Raw genomic sequence first — 22,767 nt, forward strand, 5'->3', positions numbered from 1 at the left:
TTCAGGGATTTGCTTGCTCGTGTCCAAGAATCCATCCGGAGACAGGACACACAGCTCCGTCGTTCGATTCCTCCTGAGGAACGGCTCCTGGTGACATTACTGTACGTAATATTTAAAAACCAAGGGGTGGGGTCTGATTTTTTTTTTTTTTTTACATGTACTATTCAAAACCTGGGCTAATTATTTTTCGTGAATGTACTAATTTTTTATTTTATAGTTTTAAAAAACCATATACAGAAATATTAATTTTACTTCTTTCTGTTTCGCAGATTCCTGGTGACTATCTTCACTACACTTCCAGTACCGTATTGGAATCTCTACCTTGTCTGGAATTGTTGCGGACACCTGCCGGGCTCTCTGGAACGTTCTTTGTCCCGAATTTATGCCCCTGCCCACCGCTGAAAAGTGGATGGAAATTGCTGACAAATTCCGGACAGTCTGCAATTTCCCCAACTGTTTGGGAGCTGTTGATGGTAAACACATACGGATCATCAAACCCAAAAGAACTGGATCTGAGTACTATAATTACAAAAAGTAATTTTCAGTAGTACTCATGGCCATTGTGGATGCCGGATGTACAGTTGTGGCCAAAAGTATTGACACCTCTGCAATTCTGTCAGATAATACTCAGTTTCTTCCTGAAAATGATTGCAAACACACATTCTTTGGTATTATTATCTTCATTTAATTTGTCTTAAATGAAAAAACACAAAAAGAATTGTCCTAAAGCCAAATTGGAAATAATTCCACACCAAACATAAAAGAAGAGGGTGGACAAAAGTATTGGCACTGTTTGAAAAATCATGTGATGCTTCTCTAATTTGTGTAATTAACAGCACCTGTAACTTACCTGTGGCACCTAACAGGTGTTGGCAATAACTAAATCACACTTGCAGCCAGTTGACATGGATTAAAGTTGACTCAACCTCTGTCCTGTGTCCTTGTGTGTACCACATTGAGCATGGAGAAAAGAAAGAAGACCAAAGAACTGTCTGAGGACTTGAGAAACCAAATTGTGAGGAAGCATGAGCAATCTCAAGGCTACAAGTCCATCTCCAAAGACCTGAATGCTCCTGTGTCTACCGTGCGCAGTGTCATCAAGAAGTTTAAAGCCCATGGCACTGTGGCTAACCTCCCTAGATGTGGACGGAAAAGAAAAATTGACAAGAGATTTCAACGCAAGATTGTGCGGATGTTGGATAAAGAACCTCGACGAACATCCAAACAAGTTCAAGCTGCCCTGCAGTCCGAGGGTACAACAGTGTCAACCCGTACTATCCGTCGGCATCTGAATGAAAAGGGACTGTATGGTAGGAGACCCAGGAAGACCCCACTTCTTAACCTGAGACATAAAAAAGCCAGGCTGGAGTTTGCCAAAACTTACCTGAAAAAGCCTAAAACGTTTTGGAAGAATGTTCTCTGGTCAGATGAGACAAAAGAAGAGCTTTTTGGGCAAAGGCATCAACATAGAGTTTACAGGAGAAAAAATCGTAGTTACTTACCGATAACGGTATTTCTCTGATCCCATGACGGCACCACGGAGAGAGAGGGATCCGCCCTCAGGGACAGGAAACCTACAGATGAAAAAGGCAGTACCTCTCTCCCACATCAGTTGGTTTACAGAGCATTACACAGAACTCTCAGCTGCAACTCAAATGGTTATAAAAATCCAAAATTAATCAAATTTACTCAACTTAAGCTTAATAGAGGCACCGTGTGGCTAAGTACTAAAGCTAACTAACTCACTCTTATGTGCACACCTGTGTGTGTGAAAGGGAGGGGATGTATGGGTGCCGTCATGGGATCAGAGAAATACCGTTATCGGTAAGTAACTAAGATTTTCTCTTTCCCCCATGACGGCACCACGGAGAGAATTACAAAGATAGTACATCTAGGGAGGGACCACCGCCTTCAGAACCCTTTTCCCAAAGGTGAGATCTGAAGAGGAGGTCAAGTCTAGATGGTAATGTTTGAAAAATGTAGAGGGGGAAGACCAAGTGGCAGCTCTACATATCTGATCTATTGAAGCTCCGGCTTTCTCTGCCCAGAATGATGCCACTGCCCTGGTTGAGTGGGCTCTTACGTCCTCTGGTATGGCCGCCCCGCAAGAGGAGTAGGATAGGGTGATGGCTTCTCTTATCCACCTCGCCAGTGTGGCCTTCGATGCTTTCTGACCCTTCCGAGGACCCTGAAAACAGACAAACAGAGCCCTATCCTTCCTAAACTCCCTTGTGGTTTTTAAATATTGAACCAGGCATCTTTTTACGTCTATAGTGTGCAACGCCTCTTCCCTTTTTGTTTTTGGGATTGGGGCAGAAAGAGGGTAGAGAGATTTCCTGGGTCCTATGAAATTGTGAAGACACCTTGGGGAGATATGCTGGGTCGGTTTTAAGAATTACCCTATCCTCCAGAATTTGCGTGAAGGGTGCGTGGGCAGACAGAGCTTGTATGTCACTAATGCAGCGGGCCGAAGTTAAGGCTACTAGGAGGGAAGTCTTAAGCGACAATATTTTTAAAGGAGCCTTCTCTAGGGGTTCGAAGGGAGATTTGGTTAGTGCGTTTAGCACCAGGTTTAGATCCCAGGGTGGGGTGGTGTGTAGTGGGATCGGCCTAGACCTACTTGAGGCTCTAATGAATCTCCTAACCCATCTATTTTTGGCTAGGTCATGGTTATACAAAGCCCCCAAGGCTGCCACTTGTACTTTTAAGGTGCTAGTAGCTAACCCCTTTTCCAACCCCTTTTGTAGGAATTCCAAAATCTTGACTACAGGGATTTCGCCCATTGGGCAAGAGCCTGACACTGACATGAACTTCTTCCACACTTTGCCATACGCTTTAGTGGTTACTGGCTTTCTACTTTTTAGTAGTGTGGATACCAAGTTTGACGAGAAGCCCTTGTTACTTAGGAGCTGCCTCTCAAAAGCCAAGCTGTCATATGTAGGTTTTTTATGTGGGGGTGATACACTGGTCCCTGGGATAGCAGGTCTGGAGTTTCTGGTAGAACCCAGGGATCGGTTACAGACATTCTTCTCAGCCAAGAGAACCATATTCTCCGTGGCCAGAAGGGCGCTATTACCACTACCGTTGCCTTGTCTTCCCGTATTTTCCTCAGTACTAAGGGAATGAGAGATATTGGGGGGAAGGCGTAGGCCAGATGATAATCCCAGGGTATCGTGAAAGCATCTAGCGCTACTGGGCCCCCCCAGGGATCGATCGAGCAGGTTTCCAGCTTCCGGTTCTGACTGTTTGCAAATAAGTCTATTTGTGGCCGGCCCCAGAGTTTCACGATCTGATTAAAGATTAATGGGCTTAGTTCCCACTCCCCCTGTTTTAGACCTGTCCTGCTTAAAAAGTCCGCCGTTTGATTTTCTGCACCTTTTATGTGAAGGGTTGTCAGGGATAGTAGATTGTGCTCTGCCAGGTGGAAGATGGATTTCTTGCTGTCGGGATTTTTGTTAAACATAAATCCCTTGCTCTTGTTCCTTCTGTCCTCCCAACCTTCTTTGTTCCCTTTTGGGGGATTCCGCCGCATAAACCTCCTGTTCCAAAAGGGACGTTTGTTCAGGTACATGCTGTAGGTTCCCCATCAGGGACAGGAAACCAACTGATGTGGGAGAGAGGTACCGCCTTTTTCATCTGTAGGTTTCCTGTCCCTGAGGGCGGATCCCTCTCTCTCCGTGGTGCAGTCATGGGGGAAAGAGAAAAAGAGGAATTCAAAGAAAAGAACACGGTCCCTACAGTCAAACATGGCGGAGGTTCCCTGATGTTTTGGGGTTGCTTTGCTGCCTCTGGCACTGGACTGCTTGACCGTGTGCATGGCATTATGAAGTCTGAAGACTACCAACAAATTTTGCAGCATAATGTAGGTCCCCAGTGTGAGAAAGCTGGGTCTCCATCAGAGGTCATGGGTCTTCCAGCAGAATAATGACCCAAAACACACTTCAAAAAGCACTAGAAAATGGTTTGAGAGAAAGCACTGGAGACTTCTAAGGTGGCCAGCAATGAGTCCAGACTTGAATCCCATAGAACACCTGTGAAAGAGATCTAAAAATGGAAGTTTGGAGAAGGCACCCTTCAAATATCAGGGACCTGGAGCAGTTTGCCAAAGAAGAATGGTCTAAAATTACAGCAGAGCATTGTAAGAAACTCATTGATGGTTACCGGAAGCGGTTGGTCGCAGTTATTTTGGCTAAAGGTTGTGCAACCAAGTATTAGGCTGAGGGTGCCAATACTTTGGTCTGGCCCATTTTTGGAGTTTTGTGTGAAATTATCAATGTTTTGCTTTTTGCTTCATTCTTTTTTCATTTAAGACAAATTGAATGAAGATAATAATACCAAAGAATTTGTGTTTGCAATCATTTTCAGGAAGAAACTGAGTATTATCTGACAGAATTGCAGGGGTGTCAATACTTTTGGCCACAACTGTATGTTTGTAGCAGTGGACATTGGAGCATTTGGCCATGGTAATGACTCCCAGGCTTTTAAAAACTCAGACATGGGCCGGAGGTTGTATGGCAACCAATTTAATTTCCCTATGCCACGGCCTCTTCCTCACACCGAAGCTCCGCCACTGCCCTTTGTAATGGTTGGGGATGACGCTTTTGAAATGTGCGCAAACCTACTGAAACCCTACTCCAGCCGTGATTTGTACCACACCAAAAAAATCTTTAATTGCAGGCTGACCAGGGCCAGAAGAACTGTAGAGTGTGCTTTTGGGATTCTTGTCTCCAGATGGCGAATTCTCGGCATAGCTATTAATCTTAAACTTGAAGCAGTGGATGAGGTGGTGAAGGCGTGTGTGGTTCTACATGATTTTGTGATGGCTAAAGAGCACCCAACCTTTGAACTCGATGATGCTGCTCCTAACACATTGCCTGAATTCACTCAGCACCCTCTCAGGTCATCCGTTGAAGTTGGCCAAATGAGGGACCAATTTGCGGCCTACTTTATCTCTGATGTAGGACGGGTGCACTGGCAAGTTGAAATGGTGTAAAAATGTTTTCGTGTGTGTATGTTAATAAAAAACCTGTTTTGATACCAGTACCGAGTGCACTATGTTTTTTTACACTCCAATAAAATAAAAAACTTCCCATGTATACCTGTGAATTCATGATGTCCTCACACCTGGGCAGGTAAATACACATATGAGTTAAACTGCAGCATCGCTAGTCTGCATGAAATATATTGGTACGTAAGCAACGCTGCAGGTTAAATATGATATGTGTATTAACCAGGCCATGATTGATAAATAGTTATGATTAGAGTTGAGCGACTTTGGTAGGATCAGGTTTCATGAAACCAAATTCGTTTCAAATGAAACTGGTCTGACTAGTGGAAAAAAAAGTTGGAGTTTCGTTCAAAACCCGACCCCAATGCAAGTCAATGGGGAATAAAAGTCTGCATTGAGTGGATGAATGTAATCCGCTCAATGACAACTTTTATTTCCCATTAACTAACATTGTGGCAGGGTTTCGAACGAAACTCGACTTTTTTTTGCCCGAGTTTCACCAGTTTGTGTTTCATGAAACCAGATCCTAGTCGGTCAACTCTAGTTAGTATACTAGGCCTTGGTATTTAACATATGACGTGTATTTTACCCATCAGTGGATTCAACACACACGTAATAAGAGTATGTTGTTAATTACAAGGTATATCAATAATCCCCCTTGCCTAGCATCACAAAAAGTGAAATGAGGATGGTAAAAACAGCCAATCCTCAAAACACTTTATGACACCTTGCAAAGTTTAAGGCGCATTGTGTGTATGGCACAGTGTGTGTAGGCAGCGCCAAAAACATTAATCAAACTTTGTTATGGTGAACCAGAAATTTAAATTTATTTTTAGCCAAAAAAATTATAAAAAACTTTATTTTTTTCTGCGTTTGGGGGCAGATGGTTGCAAGTTGGGGGTGTGCAGTGAAGATGAACAGCTTATAGTTGATGAAGGTGTTCTAGGGGAAGGGGCAACAAAACTTGAGGGGGAAGGGAGTCCAGTTATGACAATTGAACTAGACACACTAGGAGGAGAGGACAGAGGTTCAGCTACAGTGGTCCTAACTGTTTGTCTCCTTAAACTTGCCTGCCTGGACCTACTTGGGCCCAATGCCCGCCTTGATTGTTGGCGCTGCATGGAACGTGGGGCAAATAAGGAATGTGGGTCCCCATCTGCTGCTGTGGCTGCTGCTGTGCCTGCTGCTGATGCTCTGTGGTGGCGGTGGCAGTGCTCGTCCTTGCAGGAGGACTGGTGGCGGCAGTGATGGTCCAGGTTTGCGGAGTGGTGGTGGCAGGGCTACTACATGTTGTAGTGTTTGCGGCAGGGCTGTTCCACGTTTGAGGAGTGGTTACTGTGGCTGTGCTCCAAGCACGCATGGGGGTGGCGGTGGTGCTCCAGACAGGAGCAGCGCTTGCCATGGTGGTGTCGGTGAAGTGACCAGCAGAACTCAGACTTGTGGTGGTGTAATGGTGGGTGTCCTGGCTTTGAATAGAGGTGTCCATGCAGTGGTATGCAGCACAAGTCGGTAGTGAGGTGAAGAGAGTCAATGGTGGCACAGTTGGAAATGACACCACTGAATGCTGCCCGTACTGATTATGCTGCATAGCCTGCAAGAAAGCATTGTTGCAGGCCTTCAGCACACTCAGCTGTTGCTCAGGACTAAGGTGTTCCGTCATGCCCTTTTCAATCTTACTAAAAAAAATGGTGCGCTGGTCTGTTGAGGTCAGCCTCCAGACTGTCAAGGCGCTGTTCGACAGAATGGAAGCGGTGTTCCATGTGATTAAAACCACGTTCCATGAGTGAAAAACCGCTTTCCACTCTGTCTGACAGCGACTTGAGGCTGGCATTAAAGGCCTCGCTCAAGTGCATAAACTCGAGCAAGACATTCTTGTCCAAGGCCCTCTGCCGCTGGCGGGTAGTGCCCGCATAACCAGTGGCAGAGACCTGGGACAGGGGAACACCTAATGGACCAGCTTCCTGGTCACCCGCTGTCTGTGTGGCTGACCTGCAAGGTGCTTGCTGGCTGTCGGATTGCTGGGACGGGTCAGAGGACGTCCGATGAAGGACCGCTCCAGGGCCAGGTTGCAGGGTGCTGCTCCAGGTGCTGTGGAAGAAAGGAAAATCATTACTATCATGCCTTTACTTACAAGAAGCATCAGCTCTTGATTAGAAAAACACAGATTAATAAAAATAAAACCAAAAAATTATAATACTTACGATCTGGTGGCAAGGACCGGTATTAGGAACTGCAACGCATGATAGTACCGGTATCTTGTTCTTGTCCTTGACGCTGAACCACTGCGAACCTGGCCCTCAGCACGAACATCACTGTTGAAGCGGTCCTTGATCGAGCGCCAACGTGTTCGGACTTTGTCCACTGTTGGAAAAACAAACAAACAACATTTAACAATTGTGTATGATGCATGGTATATGCTATCACTAAACCCAACAGTGCCATCACGAACAAGAGTCAATGCGGCACAATACAGCAATACAATACCCAAAGCAGTCACTGTTGAGCCAGATGACACTGTTGGGTTTCCTGCTAGAATATATCTAGCACGAAACCCAACAGTGCTATCAAGGACAATAGTCACTGTGGCACAAGACAGCAATACAATACCCAAAGCAGTCACTGTTGAGCCAGATGACACTGTTGGGTTTCCTGCTAGAATATATCTAGCACGAAACCCAACAGTGCCATCAAGGACAATAGTCACTGCCTCACAATACAGCAATACAATACCCAAAGCAGTCACTATTGAGCCCGATGACACTGTTGGGTTTCCTGCTAGAATATAACTAGCACGAAACCCAACAGTGCCATCAAGGATAATAGTCACTGCGGCACAAGACAGCAATACAATACCCAAAGCAGTCACTGTTGAGCCAGATAACACTGTTGGTTTTCCTGCTAGAATATATCTAGCACGTAACCCAACAGTGCCATCAAGGACAATAGTCACTGCGGCACAAGACAGCAATACAATACCCAAAGCACAGTCACTGTTGAGCCAGATGACATTGTTGGGTTTCCTGCTAGAATATATCTAGCACGAAACCCAACAATGCCATTAAGGACAATAGTCACTGCGGCATAACAGAGCAGGGAAATACTAACACCTTTTTGGAGGATGCAGTGGCGCTGTCCCAGCCATCCATCAACGCTGCGGCCACCTCATTCCATAGCCACCGGGTCACCACATTGCCCTTGTACAGCCAGTCACGGCTGTCCCACAACGGGGCACGCTCCTGGACCAGGCGGATAAGGTGCTCATTATCCAGATAGACGTCTTCATCCCGTTGTGGAACCTAGACAAAACACATTCATTAGAATATTCGAATTTTGTGTTAATAAAAAGTTACAAAAAAGATCCAGAAAAGAGGAAATATAGAAGATAAAAAATAAAGAACATTACAAATCATTTGATACTTACATTCCGTATCAACACCGGGACTTGGCTTGGCTGCTCATGCCGTTCGCCCTCACTAGTCGCGTCCGCTGAAGATGACAATGTCTGAAAAAAAAAACAACAAACGTTAGAGATTTTGAGAAGCAGCAGATATACTTACCACAGTCTGCTTGCGCCAATTCCTGCCGGGATGGTGAATATTCCGATTCCGAAGACATACTGCATGTAAAAATAATACAAAGCATTAGTACATATACAATTTAAAAGGACAGGCATACATTTTTTAGATGTAATAATACTCACATTATTGCCGCTGAAGCTGGAATTGAAAATGGGGTCTTCTTTTGCAGTCTTTCTGCTCTCCAGGCTGTCTCTATAGTTATGGTACCGTGCTGGCAGACACCTCCTTTTATATAGACATGAAGTTTTTTTAAGTGGGGATTTTTATAACTAGTCTACCCAATGGACACCAAAAAGCCGCATGCGCAAAGAAAACGCATGCATGTGCATGCCAATGTGCACGTATGCACACCCATAGACCATAATGGTAATTTTTTGCGCAAAACGTGCGCATATGTTTTTTTAAGCAGTTGGGCGGACCAAAAAATGCAACTTGTAGCATCTGGAAATTAAGGACGCACACCATAAAAAAATGCAGCACACGTACGCGCACCCATGTTAAATATAGGGGAAAAACGCACGCGCAAAAAACTGCAAATGTGAAACCAGCCTAAGCCACTCCACCACGTCACGGTATACCCTTCTCGGAGCAGTCCTATCTAATGTATTTAAAACCTGATCATGTGAACAATACCTTCATGAGCAGGGTTCAGAAAGGTGCTGCCCGGTATGGGCTCGCTGGGCAAAATGGCTTTTTATGTGCATGTCCCAAAAGACAGAGGCGGGGATCACCCAAAGCTTGCATAAGCAAGAAATCAATAGATTCAGAACACATGCACAAAAAATGAACAGGTCAGTAAGACCCTGTTCACATCACTCAAGAACTAAGACACAGAAAAAACACACAGTATGACAAATGTGCATAAATACTCTGTTGCAAAATATATGTAACAGTAAGCAGCAAGTGCTAGTAAAAGATGTTAACAAAACCAGGGTATTTAGTAGATACGTTTTTTTGCAAAAAAATGTACGCTAAGCCACTCCACCACGTCACGCCACGTCATGGTATACCCTTCTCGGAGCAGTCCTATCTAATAAAAAAAATCCGGTTGTAGAAAACATTGCATATTAGCCTTATTCTGAAACCCATTTTTCACGTACATGCTCAATCTGCTTAAGATACATAAATTAACAAATGTAGTAGCTGAATGATATTGTATACTTCCTTAGTGCTTGGCTCTGTCTAAAGAACTGATCCGTAATGTGGAAAAAGAGAAACTTCATGCCGTTTGTGAAAAAGAGTTTGAACTTCTTGCCAAAAGAGTAAATTCAGAAGACTCCATCAAGGCTCTACAAGAATTTTTCCAAAGGAAGGCAAAGCTGTGATGAGTGTGTTTTTTTTTGCAGAAGACATAATTGTAGTCCTATTAGCATTCATACACTAAATACACATTTTGGAAACTCCGCTTTATATAATTTTGTATGGTTTCCTTCAATGAATGAGCTGATGGTATAATCACACTGAACACTCTCAAACCTAAATGAAGTTTGCTGTAATAGGTACATTGTTTCTTATACCTTTATGACATGTGCAACTGAACATACTGATGTTGTAATGTTCTAGAAAACCACAATGTATCAATAAATGTGTCTCCTGAAGTAGCCTGTAACAATTAAAGATTTCTTGCTTCATGATTCTGCTTTGAGGCAAATGCATGTGAAATAAATGCTTACTAATTAATTGTATCTTTTTTTATTGTCTAAAGAAGACACCGAGAGATGAGACTTGGACAATGTTGGTTTCCAAATGTGATAGGTTCTTTGAAGATGTTGGTCTAGGTAGGCCTGTAAACCGGCAAAGAAAAGACATATGACTAGTCCCATAGCGTATAAAGTACCGGACTCAGTAATTCAGTGAGCTCTCTAGAATGAATCACTCTATATACAAATGTTTGTAAAGGAGGACTGAACGAAAAACCTTTCTTCTTAATTTTTTTTTATAACTGTAAATTTTTATAAATGTATCATCAATTTATGACAAAAAAGGGAAAGTCAAGACAAGCTTTTACAGTGCAAAGCAGAGAAAATAAGGAGAATGTCAATGACTCTCCAACCAAACTACAGGACAAACAAACAATTAATTGAGCATGTAACCTTAATTTGTACTAACAAAAAGACAAGACACACACCATAAGGAAAGAAAGGGGAGAGAGCAAGTACCAGAGGGAGGGAGGATCAAGCATTCAAGTACTGAGTTAAGCAATTCTCTGTGTCCAGATATAATCTCATGGAGCCCAGACTCAATAAAAATTCTCCACACTCGCATTCAGAATCGCCGTCATGTATTCCATCCTTCGGATGTCGTTAACTCAATATAGTAAATGAAGGTGTGAAGGTGGGGAGACCTGTCTCCAGTTGGGGCGATCAAGCATTTTGCCACAGTAAGAATAAATAGCGATAAATAGCAATTTATCTGACTTATCCCCCATCCCTTTAGGAGTGAGATTTAGCAGGTATATGGTTGTGTCCAGTCCCACTTCAGCAAAAAGAACCTTGGAAATCAACGAACCCAACTCCCTCCAAAAACTCCCAATTGCTGGACATGACCAGAAGATATGATACAGCTTGCCCACATTGGAGCCGCAACGCCAACACACATTTGGTATTAAGGGGTTCAGTCTGTGAAGGAGGTCAGGAGTGTGATACCAGAACATTAACCCCTTTCTAACATCTGACATACTATCCCATCCACAGTACCCGGGATAGTACGTCATAGCGATCAGCGGCGCCCCCAGGGGGAGCGCCGCTGATCGCGGCCAGGTGTCAGCTGATTATCACAGCTGACACCCGACACATTAACCCCTGGCACACTGTGATCAAACATTATCGCAGTGTACCGGGGGATTAGGGAAGAATCGCGCAGGGAGGGAGCTCCCCGCGTGGTTCCCTGAGACCCTCGGAGCAACGCGATGTGCTGCGCTGCTCCGAGGGTCTCCTCCCTGCAGGCCCCCGGATTCAATATGGCCACGGAGGCCTGCAGGAAGGCAGTTTCCTCAGTGCCTGCTGAGAGCAGGCGTTGAGAAAACCTGCTGCAGTGCCTGTCAGATCACTGATCTGACACATGGCTGTGCAAGATGTCAGATCAGCGTTCTGCCAATTTATTGTAATGTCCCACATTGGGACAATATAATAAAGTGAAAAAAAAACAAGTGTAAAAATAATTTAAAAAAATCCTAAATAAATAAAAAATCCCTAATAAATTCTTTTATTTGTAAATAAAAAAAAACAATAAAAATACACATTTAGTATCGCCACGTCTGTAACAACCGGCCCTATAAAACTGTCCCACTAGTTAACCCCTTTAGTGAACCCCTTTAAAAAAGATAGGCAAAAAACAATGCTTTATCATCATACCGCCGAAGAAAAAGTGCAATAACGCGCTCAAAAAGACGGACATAAATAAACATGGTACCGCTGAAAACGTAATCTTGTCCCGCAAAAAACAAGCCAACATACAGCATCATCAGCGAAAAAAAAAAGTTATAGCATGCAGATTAAAGAGATGCAAAAATAATTATTTTTTATATATACTTGCTTTTATTATATAAAAGCGTCAAAACATAAAAAAATGATATAAATGAGGTATCGCTGTAATCGTACTGACCTGAAGAATAAAACTCCTTTATCAATTTTACCACATGCGGAACGATGTAAACGCCCCCCCCCCCGAAAAGAAATTCATGAAACGCTGGTTTTTGTTCATTCTGCCTCCCAAAAATCAGAATAAAAAGCGATCAAAAAATGTCACGTACCCGAAAATGGTACCAATAAAAATATCAACTCGCCCTGCAAAAACTAAAGCCTCACATGACTCGGTGGGTCAAAATAAGGAAAAATTGTAGCTCTCAAAATGTGGTGATGCAAAAACTATTTTTACAAGAAAAAGCGTCTTTTAGCGTATTGCAGCTGCCAAACATAAAAACCCGCCTTAAATAGTAAATCAAACCCCCCTTTATCACCCCCTTAGTTGGGGAAAAATAATAAAATAAAAAATGTATTTATTTCCATTATCCCATTAGGGTTATAGTTAGGGCTATGGTTAGTGCTATGGTTAGGGCTAGGGTTAGGGGTATGTTAGGGTTAGGGTTGGAGTTAGAATTGGGGGGGTTTCCACTGTTTTGACACATCAGGGGCTCTCCAAACGCAACATGGCATCCGATCTCAATTCCAGCCAAAATATGGGGTATCAGCCTACTCAGGACAAATTGCACAACAACTTTTGGGGTCCAACTTCTCCTTACCCTTGGGAAAATAAAAAATTTAGTGCAAAAAATATCATTTTTGTGGAAAAAAAATATAATTATTTTAATTTTTATGGCTCTAAGTTATAAACTTCAGTGAAGCACTTGGGGGTTCAAAGTGCTCACCACACATCTATATAAGTTCCTTAGGGGGTCTAGTTTCCAAAATGGGGTCACTTGTGGAGGCTTTCCACAGTTTAGGTACATCAGGGGCTCTCCAAATGCGACTTGACACCCGCAGACCATTCCACCAAATTCTGCATTCCAAAACGTCACTACTTCTCTTCCGAGCCCTGACGTGTGCCCATACAGTAGTTTTCTCCCACATATGGGATATCAGCGTACTCAGGACAAATTGTACAACAACTTTTGGGGTCCAATTTTACCCTTGGGAAAATAAAAAAATTGGGGACTAAAAGATGATGTTTGTGGAAAAAATATGATTTTTTTTATTTTCACGCCCGGGCGCTATAAACTGCTGTGAAGCATTTTGGGGTTCAAAGTGCTCACCAAATATCTAGATAAGTTCCTTGGGGGGTTCAGTTTCTAAAATGGTGTAATTTGTGGGGGTTTCCACTGCTTAGGCACATCAGGGGCTCTCCAAATGCAACATGGCGTCCGATCTCAATTCCAGCCAAAAAAGTCAAATGGTGCTGCTTCCCTTCCGAGCTCTGTCATGCACCCAAATAGTGGTTTACCCCCACATATGGGGTATCAGCGTACTCAGGATAAATTGCACAATAACTTTTGGGATCCTGTTTCCGTTGGGAAAATAAAAATTAGAGGTGAAAATATCATTTTTTTGGAAAAAATGTTTTTTTAATTGTACGGCTGTACGTTATAAACTTCTGTGAACCCTTGGCGGTTCAAAGTGCTCACTACACATCTAGATAAGTTCCTTGGGGGGGTCTAGTTTCCAAAATGGGGTCACTTGTGGGGGGTTTCCACTGTTTAGGTACATCAGGGGCACTCCAAACGTGACATGGCGCCTGATCTCATTTCCAGCCAATTTTGCGTTGAAAAAGTCAAACGGCGCTTGTTCCCTGCCAAACTCTGCCATGCGCCAAAACAGTGGTTCCCTCCCACATATCAGGTATCAGCGTACTCAGGACAAATTGCACAATGACTTTTGCATTCCAATTTCTCCTGGTACCCTTGGTAAAATAAAAAAAAATTGGACCTGAAATAATTTTTTGGGTGAAAAAAAGTTAAATGTTAATATTTTTTTTAAACATTCAAAAAATTTCTATGAAGCACCTGAAGGGTTAATAAAATTCTTAAATGTGGTTTTGAGCACCTTGAGGGGTGCAGTTTTTAGAATGGTGTCACGTTTGGGTATTTTCTATCACATAGACCCCTCAGAGTGACTTCAAATGTGATGTGGTCCCTAAAAAATAAATGTTGTTGTAAAAATGAGATATCGCTGGTCAACTTTTAATCCTTATAACTTCCTAACAAAAAAAATTTTGGTTCCAAAATTGTGCTGATGTAAAGTAAACATGTGGGAAATGTTACTCATTAAGTTTTTTGTGTGCCATATCTCTGTGATTTAAGGGCATAAAAATTCAAAGTTGGAAAATTGCGAAATTTTCAAAATTTTTGCCAAATTTAGATATTTTCACAAATAAACGCAAGTTATATGAATGAAATTTTACCACTAACATGAAGTACAATATGTCACGAGAAAACAATGTCAGAATTACCAGGATCCATGGAAGCGTTCCAGAGTTATGACCTCATAAAGGGACAGTGGTCAGAATTGTAAAAATTGGCTTGAGCATTAACGTGCAAACCACCCTTGGGGGTAAATCTTATACTGATTTTCCTTATAAAGGGTGCAAATAGAAGACTTAGCTGCCTTTTCCCAGATGGTATGCCAGTTTTGGGGTGAGTTCCTTTCCTAGAATAGATTCTCATTTCACATGTAGGAGTGTTTTGGTTGACGACCATCTTGGGGAGAACTCAGAATTTTATATATTACTGAAATTAATCCTTTGGTTGAAAAACCCTCTCCTGCAAGTCCTCTCAAAGTCTGTTGGCAGGAAGACTCCCGAAGAGCCATAAAGGGAAAAGGTAAAAGGTTTAATCTGCAGGTACTGGTAAAATTCTCTATTAGTAATTGAACATTTAGATTTGACGTCATTGAATGTAAGAAGCTCAAGCGCATCCCCGTCTACCACGTCCGCAAATCTAAACAAGCCCGCAGAGGACCAAGGGTGGGCCAATTGCATGCTCAAAACTGCTTGGCAGCAGGGGCTGAAATATAAATGAAATCATAGGGAATTAGGAGAGAGAGGCCAGACCAAACTTCCTCATATAGGAGAGCCAGATCTCCCTCGTGAATCGAATGGGACCCAATAGGGGCTCTGGAGTTACAATGGTCACATTTAACCAAAGTAGAGCATTTGGTTCAATTAGCGCCAACCATAATTTCTCTCTTTCTGTCCACTTATTGTATGCCCAAAACAGAGCCCATGAAGGGATTCTACGAAGGTTTGCGGCCTAGTAATATTTAATAATACCAGGGACCGATAGGCCCTCGTGATTTAGGGGAGACGACGACACGCTTAGAGATCCGATATCGTCCATCTTTCCAAATGAACCTCATCATAGCTGCCTTAAGAGTCTTAAGCTCACTCATGGGAACCTTGACCGTCAAGATCTCAAAATAATGACCCTGCATAGAGCCGCTAGCAGCGATGATTAGACAAAATCCGAATATATCAGGGGTAGAGGTATGCGATAAGATGTTTAAGATTTCCTTATTTGCAGATGATGTCCAAGAAAGAGATGTTTAAGTATCCGCCCGCCGGCAGTAGTTTTTGATTCAGGGAAATTTCTGCACATATTAAAAAAACAAGATGCAAGTAACCCAATTTTATTGTGTTTTTGGTGTCATGCTTTAAATAAAGTGGTTTTGGTTTATATTTCTTGGTATATGGATTCTACAAAACTTTGATTTACTTTTAAGTGCTGATTACACGCGTCTGTTTCCACTGTGGAAATTCACAAAATTTTTTTTTATTTTACCTGCATATTTTCCACATCTAATGCAAGTCTATGGGTAAAATCTGTACATGACTCGGCATACCCACAAGAGAAATGTACATGCTGCAGATCTGAAACCCACACTGCAGGTCAGTTTACGCCGAGTAAAAAAAAAAGCACAATGGGCATGAGACTTCTATAAATCCCATCCACTTTGCTGGAACTGAAAGACATTGAGTTTTTGACCCAGCGAAAATATGCAACATCAAAAACTCACCAAAGGCTCATTGTGGGAATGTAGCCTTACATCACAAAGCACATTAAAGGGTCCAGTAGTCATGTACAGTTAGGTCTGTCGTAGCTGCTTTTGTTCAGATCACCAGTGAGTCCGAATTGTGAAGTTTTTCGCCCTTTCTGTTACAAGCGCTTGGAGACAAAGAGACTTCAACACACAAGCCGTGGTCAAATCACTTTATCTGATGTAATGAAATATAAGACATGTTTTTATACCATTTACAACAATATGTGACTCTATGGAGCTCATTTGGCCCCCACCATCACCTCAGGGTCGTACCTTGTTTACAATGTAGCCAGAACACGTTGTTGAGAACAAATATGATAACAAGTATAGTTTCCTTGAAGACAGAGACTACTAGTCTACATAAGAATAATTCTAGCAATAATAGGCAAAAGGCAATTGAAGTCTTAAAGGCATTTAAAGGGATATAAAAGCAAACCATTAACTCTTCTATATCAATTTCCCCTTTTTGTAAATGGTATAACCTTTGCCACAGGGTCAGCTGATGTCCACAAAGGAGCTACTGTCTCATGGGTCTAGTACCCATAAGGGGGCTTCCTACCTGCTTCGCCCATCCACCCTCAGTGTGGACACTCACTTTCCCCATCAGCAATGGCCACCTGGGGTCTATGATACACTACAGAAGGCTCAGCCTTAGATTCTTTTTTTCACACATACATTATTCAGTAGCTTAAGTAATACATATATTAGCGCTTTTACGGCTGCATAAAATAATAAGCAAAACAACAAAATTTGCATACAAGTCTGTACAATGCCAAAAAAAATCCATCCTGCTAAGCTATTAAACCAATTTGCTGGATTTAGGAAAGAGAATGTGTTACCCCACCAGGAGTCTCTGTTTGCACTGTGCTGCTTTAACCATTGGTCTCTAAGTTCACCTATTTTGTCTATACTGGCCGTGATCTGGTGATTGCCAGCAGGGTCGATATAATTACAACAGGTGGGACCAATTATTTGACACATTCCTCCTTCTTTTGCGGTCACGTAATCTAGTACTATAGTATGCTGGTTAGTAACTACGATTAATTGTCTCTGTATTGTATTAGTTTCATTAAGAACTTCAAGAATCTGGAAAATCTGATCATCCAGGTAGTCGGTAGCTTCCACTAATTTATCCCACATTTGGGTTATGAAGGGGTATATTAGCATACTACTGAATATTTTGTTATCCCCATTTCTACTAGATGCGGCCTACCATTTGGCTTATTGTCTGCAGCCCTTCTATACGAGGTGTGAATTGGAACTGCTGCAGTGTCTATTTTACTATGAGGAACTATGAAAGTGGCTGGTGTCAGTTTAGCAAGAGTGCAGACCCCTCTTATGTCCGTGCTCACTCAACCGTAAGCACGATGTCCGCAAACCAAGAATACTCCTTTGGGGAGAACACAAACCTGACCAGGGGTCTGTATACATTGGTATAAACTCAAAAGTCCTGACATAGGCTTATGGGCGCACCAAGTATTATTCATTTGTTTTCCACTTACACCAGATGTACATTTACCCCTTTCTTTCCTTATTATTTTACCCGTAGATGATTTACAGCCTTCAACACCATCTTGGTACACCGTATCATTAACCTGTGTTTGATCGCGAGTGTATATGCGGAAGCAATTATTGTCCTCACCACAGGTGTCTGCTCCAGTGTGTTGAAGACTGAACTACAGTCCATCATTGGGAATAGGGTCTGAGTGAGGGATTTCGGTCCTCCTCCTGGCGACCATATTTCCAATGTCTGAGTCATATTCCCGCCACCACATTTGTACCTTTAGGCCGCGTTATATTAAACTGAAACCAGGGATTAGCAGCCCATTCGACTATAGCCAATGAGGCAGATATATCATGGGGCACACCTAGATTGAGTCCAAGTCTCATTGTGTATGCAGTGTGGGGTTAATACCTCCCATGGCTCCGGAGGTAAAGCTAAGTACGGCATAGTCCTCGCAGATACAGGGCTGTGTGTACAGATCCAACAGTCCTTCGGTTTCTGTCCTTCCATGTCCTTTATAAGAAGAGCATGATGCCAAATAAGTTTGTTGTCCCAATCAGCATTTAAGAGGTTGTCCTGTGTCTCTGTAGAGTGCAGTAACCCTGTCACTGCCAGCAAGGTGATGAGGAGAACAGTCATTCTGCTGTTGACAGGACCTTCTTGCAGTGACTGGCGTGGATCCAGGTGGGCTTTACCTCAAGTTTTACTGAAGTGGATGTGGTCAGCTGGACTTGGAAGGGGCCGTCAAATCGTGGGTCCAGACTCCTTCTCACGTGTCTGCGTATAACCACCCAATCACCTGGATTCAGCTGATGCACATCTGCACTGGCATTAGGATCTGGAATGTATGAGAACACATGTTTATGCACCACATTAAGTCTTTCCTGCAAGGCCGGGAGGTAGGCTGTCATAGCACCGTGTTGCATCTGTAGCACCTGTGGGAAGTACAGACCAGTCTTTGGTGCACTACCAATAGGACTTCAGAAGGAGACAAGCCTGAGTTTCTATTTGGAGTGTGTCTGACTGAAAAGAGTGCAAGAGGCAAGCACTCTACCCAGCTCTTTCCTGTGTCTGCCATGGCCTTTTGAATTTTCAGTTTAAGTGTCCCATTTAGTCTTTCCACTTTCCCACTACTTTGTGGCCTATATGGTGTATGAAACGTTTGCTGTACACCCGGGGCCTGCATGACTTCCCTCATTATTTCTCCCGTGAAGTGTGTACCCCTATCTGTTTCTGTGGCGTCTGGGACACCATACCTGCAGATCAGTTCTTTCATCAGTTTGTCTGTAGTCATTTTAGCATTTGCACATTTTACCGGCTAGGCTTCCGGCCAACCAGAGAAGAGATCTACACATACTAGGATATTTGCATACACTCCTACCTTGGTAGCTGTATGTCGTCAATCTGCAGTCTCTGAAATGGGTAGAGAGGCCTAGATGTCGCTTTCTTAGGGACTTTCACTGTTTTACCTGGGTTGTGCTGTGCACAGATGAGGCATGATTGTACAAGTTTCGCGGCTGCGTAACTGAAACCAGGAGCGATCCAGAAGGCATCTACCATGGCACACATGTGACTTTTTGAGGTGTGAGTGGGGCCATGTGCTGCTTGCGCCATGATTGGGAACAGGGACTTTGGTGGGCACAATTTATCCTTATTCTCCCATACGCCATTTGAGTTCAGCTCAGCTCCCAGTCTCCCCCGGTGTACCTTCTCTGTTTGGGACATCTAGGCTCAATGTGGCTGGAATACGCTGACTCCCCGCCACCGTCCACTGCTCTCTCTAGGCCGCCTTGTGCTACTTTAGCAGCCTCGTTCACCCTTCTGTTGCCCTCTACCTCCACGGAGTCACCTTTGTGTGTGCTTTTACCCTTGACAATGCCAACCTGGACTGGTAACATCAATGCCTCCATCAATTGTTTCACCAGCTCTGCATTTTTAATGGGCTTCGAATCTGTGAAAATATTAGCGACTTTACCTGCAGCGGCTCTACACGCCTCAGTGAGTGCCTTCAACTCTGCCTCCTGCGCTGACATGTGAGGAGAGAGTGGTTCCGCTCAGATTACCTCATGTGAGGATACTACTGCATATCCAGTGTAGAATCGTCCATCCTGGTGGTATCTGGAGCCATCTACATAAAAAAGAAACTCAAAGTCTGCATTAGGAACAGGTTTTTTTCATGAACGTGTGCAAACCCAACTGTCTCCTGACTCATCAGTTCTATGCAGACATGTTCATGTGTCATGTCAAAGTATCCTTCCTCACTCACTAATACGGTCACCAATTCCCCCTTTTCTGAATCCACAGGCAGGAGGGTGGCTGGATTCAGAACGTTACATCTTTTGAGGGTGACATACTCAGGAATTAGTAGAGCACACTCAAGTCGGAGCTGTCTGGCCATAGACAGATGTTTTGGTTGAACTTGTACGAGTAGGCATGGATGTCATGTGGGGAATAGATTGTCAAAAGAAATGTCAGTGTGATCTCACATGCCTTTCCTAGTAGTAGTGCAGCTGCTCCTACCGCACAGACACAATCAATTTTGTGTGAGGTCCCGGGTCTGATGACAAGCAGTCATAAAGTGGTTGGAATATTTGTGAAGCGGACCTTATCCAAGGCCTACTGTAGGTCACTAAACCTAGGAGAGTGCATAGATGCTGATGTGACCTGGGTAGAGGGAGATCTTGAATTGCCTGTTTCCTGTCAGGTGTCTGGTACCTTCGGCAATATAATGTCCCGACAAATGTCACCTTTTGTTTGTAATACTGTAATTTGTCACGTGAGACCTTGCAACTCTTAGGGTCATCCACGTACTGTAATAGTACAATCAGCGGATGAGGTGATTGCCACTACTCAAGGATCCCTGACAGTCAGGGTGCAGGGGTACAGAGAAGAATGCACCTGCTAAATCAATGACTGTGAAGCATTTTGACATTACTGGGATCTGTGACAGTATTGTGTGTGTTAGGGACGATTGAGGTCACACTCACTGTATCATCATTAATAGCCCTTAAGTCATGAACCTTTCTGTAAGTGTCAGCAAACCCTTGAATCCTTTTTTTTTTCCTAATGGGATACAAAGTGGTGTCGCAGGGGGAAGATCTTTGCAGTCCAGGGGGGGTTTCTTTGCACTAGAACCCCTGCCTTAACATACTCTCTAATATCTCTGCTCGGGGCAATTGATTTGGCTAGGCTCAAGGGGTATTGCTTAAAACAAGGAGGAGTGGTTTCTTTTTTTTTTTTCCATTTAATCATGACAGGGGGAATGGGCAACCGACCCACATCAGTTTTTCCCCTTGCCCAAAAAGTGTCGGGCACCTGTCCCATTTCTTCATCCTCAGGCATTTTGGTGTCAGGTGTTAGTTTCACCGCTTTTGTCATATACACCATTGCCGCAATCTTACACAAATGTTTATCTGAGAGGGGACTTGTGACTGTAATACCCTCAGGAGAGTACTGTATGGTGGCCGGGATCGCACTCAGCACATCTGCTCCCAGTAATTTCATAGGGGTATTGTCACTAACAATAAGTTTTGTAAGTACCACAATTCCAGCACCTCACTGTTTCTAGGTCCTTAGGTCCCTTATTACATCTCCACTTTTTTCCTTGTGCTCCAGCATACATGACAGGTCGTCTTATTGTCCTTGTCTGCTCAATTTCTTTAGCTACCTTAAGGAGGTCTTTCGGATCTACATGTCTCCATTCAGGTCTGGCTGTCTGTACTGCGTCTCGTAAGTCTTTGTTCATACCGTCAATGAATGCATTCACCAGTATTCTAACATCAAGTGGGTTTATGCAAATGTACCCCATGTCTGCCCATTTCAGCTGTATCCGTCCAAAGTACATCTCTACACTCTCTCCTTTTTGCTGTGTCACGTCAGTCAGGAGTACGGACTGCTCTGATTGTTTCACTATAGCCCATTGTTTTAGTGACTCACAGTACGTCTCCCCAGACAGTGCAGATTTATCATCCATGCCCCAAGCCTGATTCTTTGTCACATCTGTGTGTGTCTTAATTATATGTCCTAGTGCGTCACCTGCCTTTAAACTCACCAACCTCTCTAGGTCTGCCCAGGTAGTTATATGTCTGCTGTACTTCCTTTATGTGTCTGTAAAACGGGAATGGTTGGTCTTCAGGGTCAGGCAGCTGCTTCAGCAAAGCTAGCTGGTCAGAGGGGCTCCAGGGATAATACACCTGCATCTTTCTTATTCTAGTCGCACTTCTAGGTCCTGATGTGGTTGGTCGTCTGATGTCTACTGTCAGCTTACTCCTCAAAGGTCAATGTCCCCACTACCCAACCTATTATGTCAGCTTCTTATAATCTTGTCTGGACAGATTTTAGTGCAACTCGCTTAGGTCAGTAGCACAGGTCACACAAGTAGCTATTCAGTCTGGGTTTGTCTGAGTCTGATCACAGTGTTTACAAGTCCATCTGTTTCGTCTGGGTCTCTAGTTAAATTTTGTCAATCAAAACATTCATAATACACCTTCCATACTGCTGCACATTCATTCTCAAGCATCATTTATTTACTTGCTATTTTCTTCCCTTGTCTGTGCCTTTTTGTACATCCAAACATTCACACTCTGGTATTTTTGCCTTTTTAAATATTGGTCCAACCTGCTTTACTGCTTCCTTTCTTCTCTGGCTTTTACAATTTGCATAGCTGTCTTGGACCCCATTGGGGGCACCGACTGTACACACAAAAAATTGCCATGGCTTCAACCTTTTTCTACCGACAGCTCACCTTTATTCTGAAATGCCCCTCTAGTGTGCCTAACCATATCTACGGGCGGCCACACGTAGCAAGTCAGAGCGAGCCTGCCAAGATGTAGCGGGAAGGCTCCTTGCCTCTCACCAGGTAGACCTACAGGATGTAACGAGAAGGCTTTCTGCCTCTCACCCGTTAGATCAGCTGGCTAGAATAGGAACAGGCCTGCATCCTTCCAGCCCAGCTCCATGGATTGTTGTGGGAAGGCTATTTCAACTTTAGACAGCTCACCTTTATTCTGAAATGCCCCTCTAGTGTGCCTAACCATATCTACGGGCGGCCACACATAGCAAGTCAGAGCGAGCCTGCCAAGGTATATCCAGAGGGCTCCTTGCCCTCGCCTCTCACCCACAACAAAATACCCGCTGACTAAAGTAAGA

At 43.4% G+C, this 22,767-nt stretch overlaps 1 protein-coding gene across 4 annotated transcripts in view; it reads left to right on the forward strand.

The window, feature by feature from the left end:
• The window catches only part of LOC141083282 (enoyl-CoA delta isomerase 2-like), a 102,296-nt gene that overhangs the window by 47,693 nt on the left and 31,836 nt on the right, over positions 1 to 22,767 (forward strand). For 2 of the 4 annotated variants that reach the window (XM_073567472.1, XM_073567463.1), the window contains exon 9: positions 9,756 to 10,266. The exons of the other annotated variants lie outside the window; for them this stretch is intronic. In XM_073567472.1, coding sequence (XP_073423573.1) covers positions 9,756 to 9,911 — 156 coding nt within the window. In that variant the 3' untranslated portion in view covers positions 9,912 to 10,266. Of the gene's footprint in view, positions 1 to 9,755; positions 10,267 to 22,767 lie in introns of those variants that run through there. 4 annotated transcript variants of the gene reach the window in all.

This window comes from Dendrobates tinctorius, unplaced genomic scaffold (assembly GCF_039654945.1).
Source record: "Dendrobates tinctorius isolate UK_male_01 unplaced genomic scaffold, ASM3965494v1 ptg000004l, whole genome shotgun sequence".
NCBI classification, from domain to species: domain Eukaryota; kingdom Metazoa; phylum Chordata; class Amphibia; order Anura; family Dendrobatidae; genus Dendrobates; species Dendrobates tinctorius.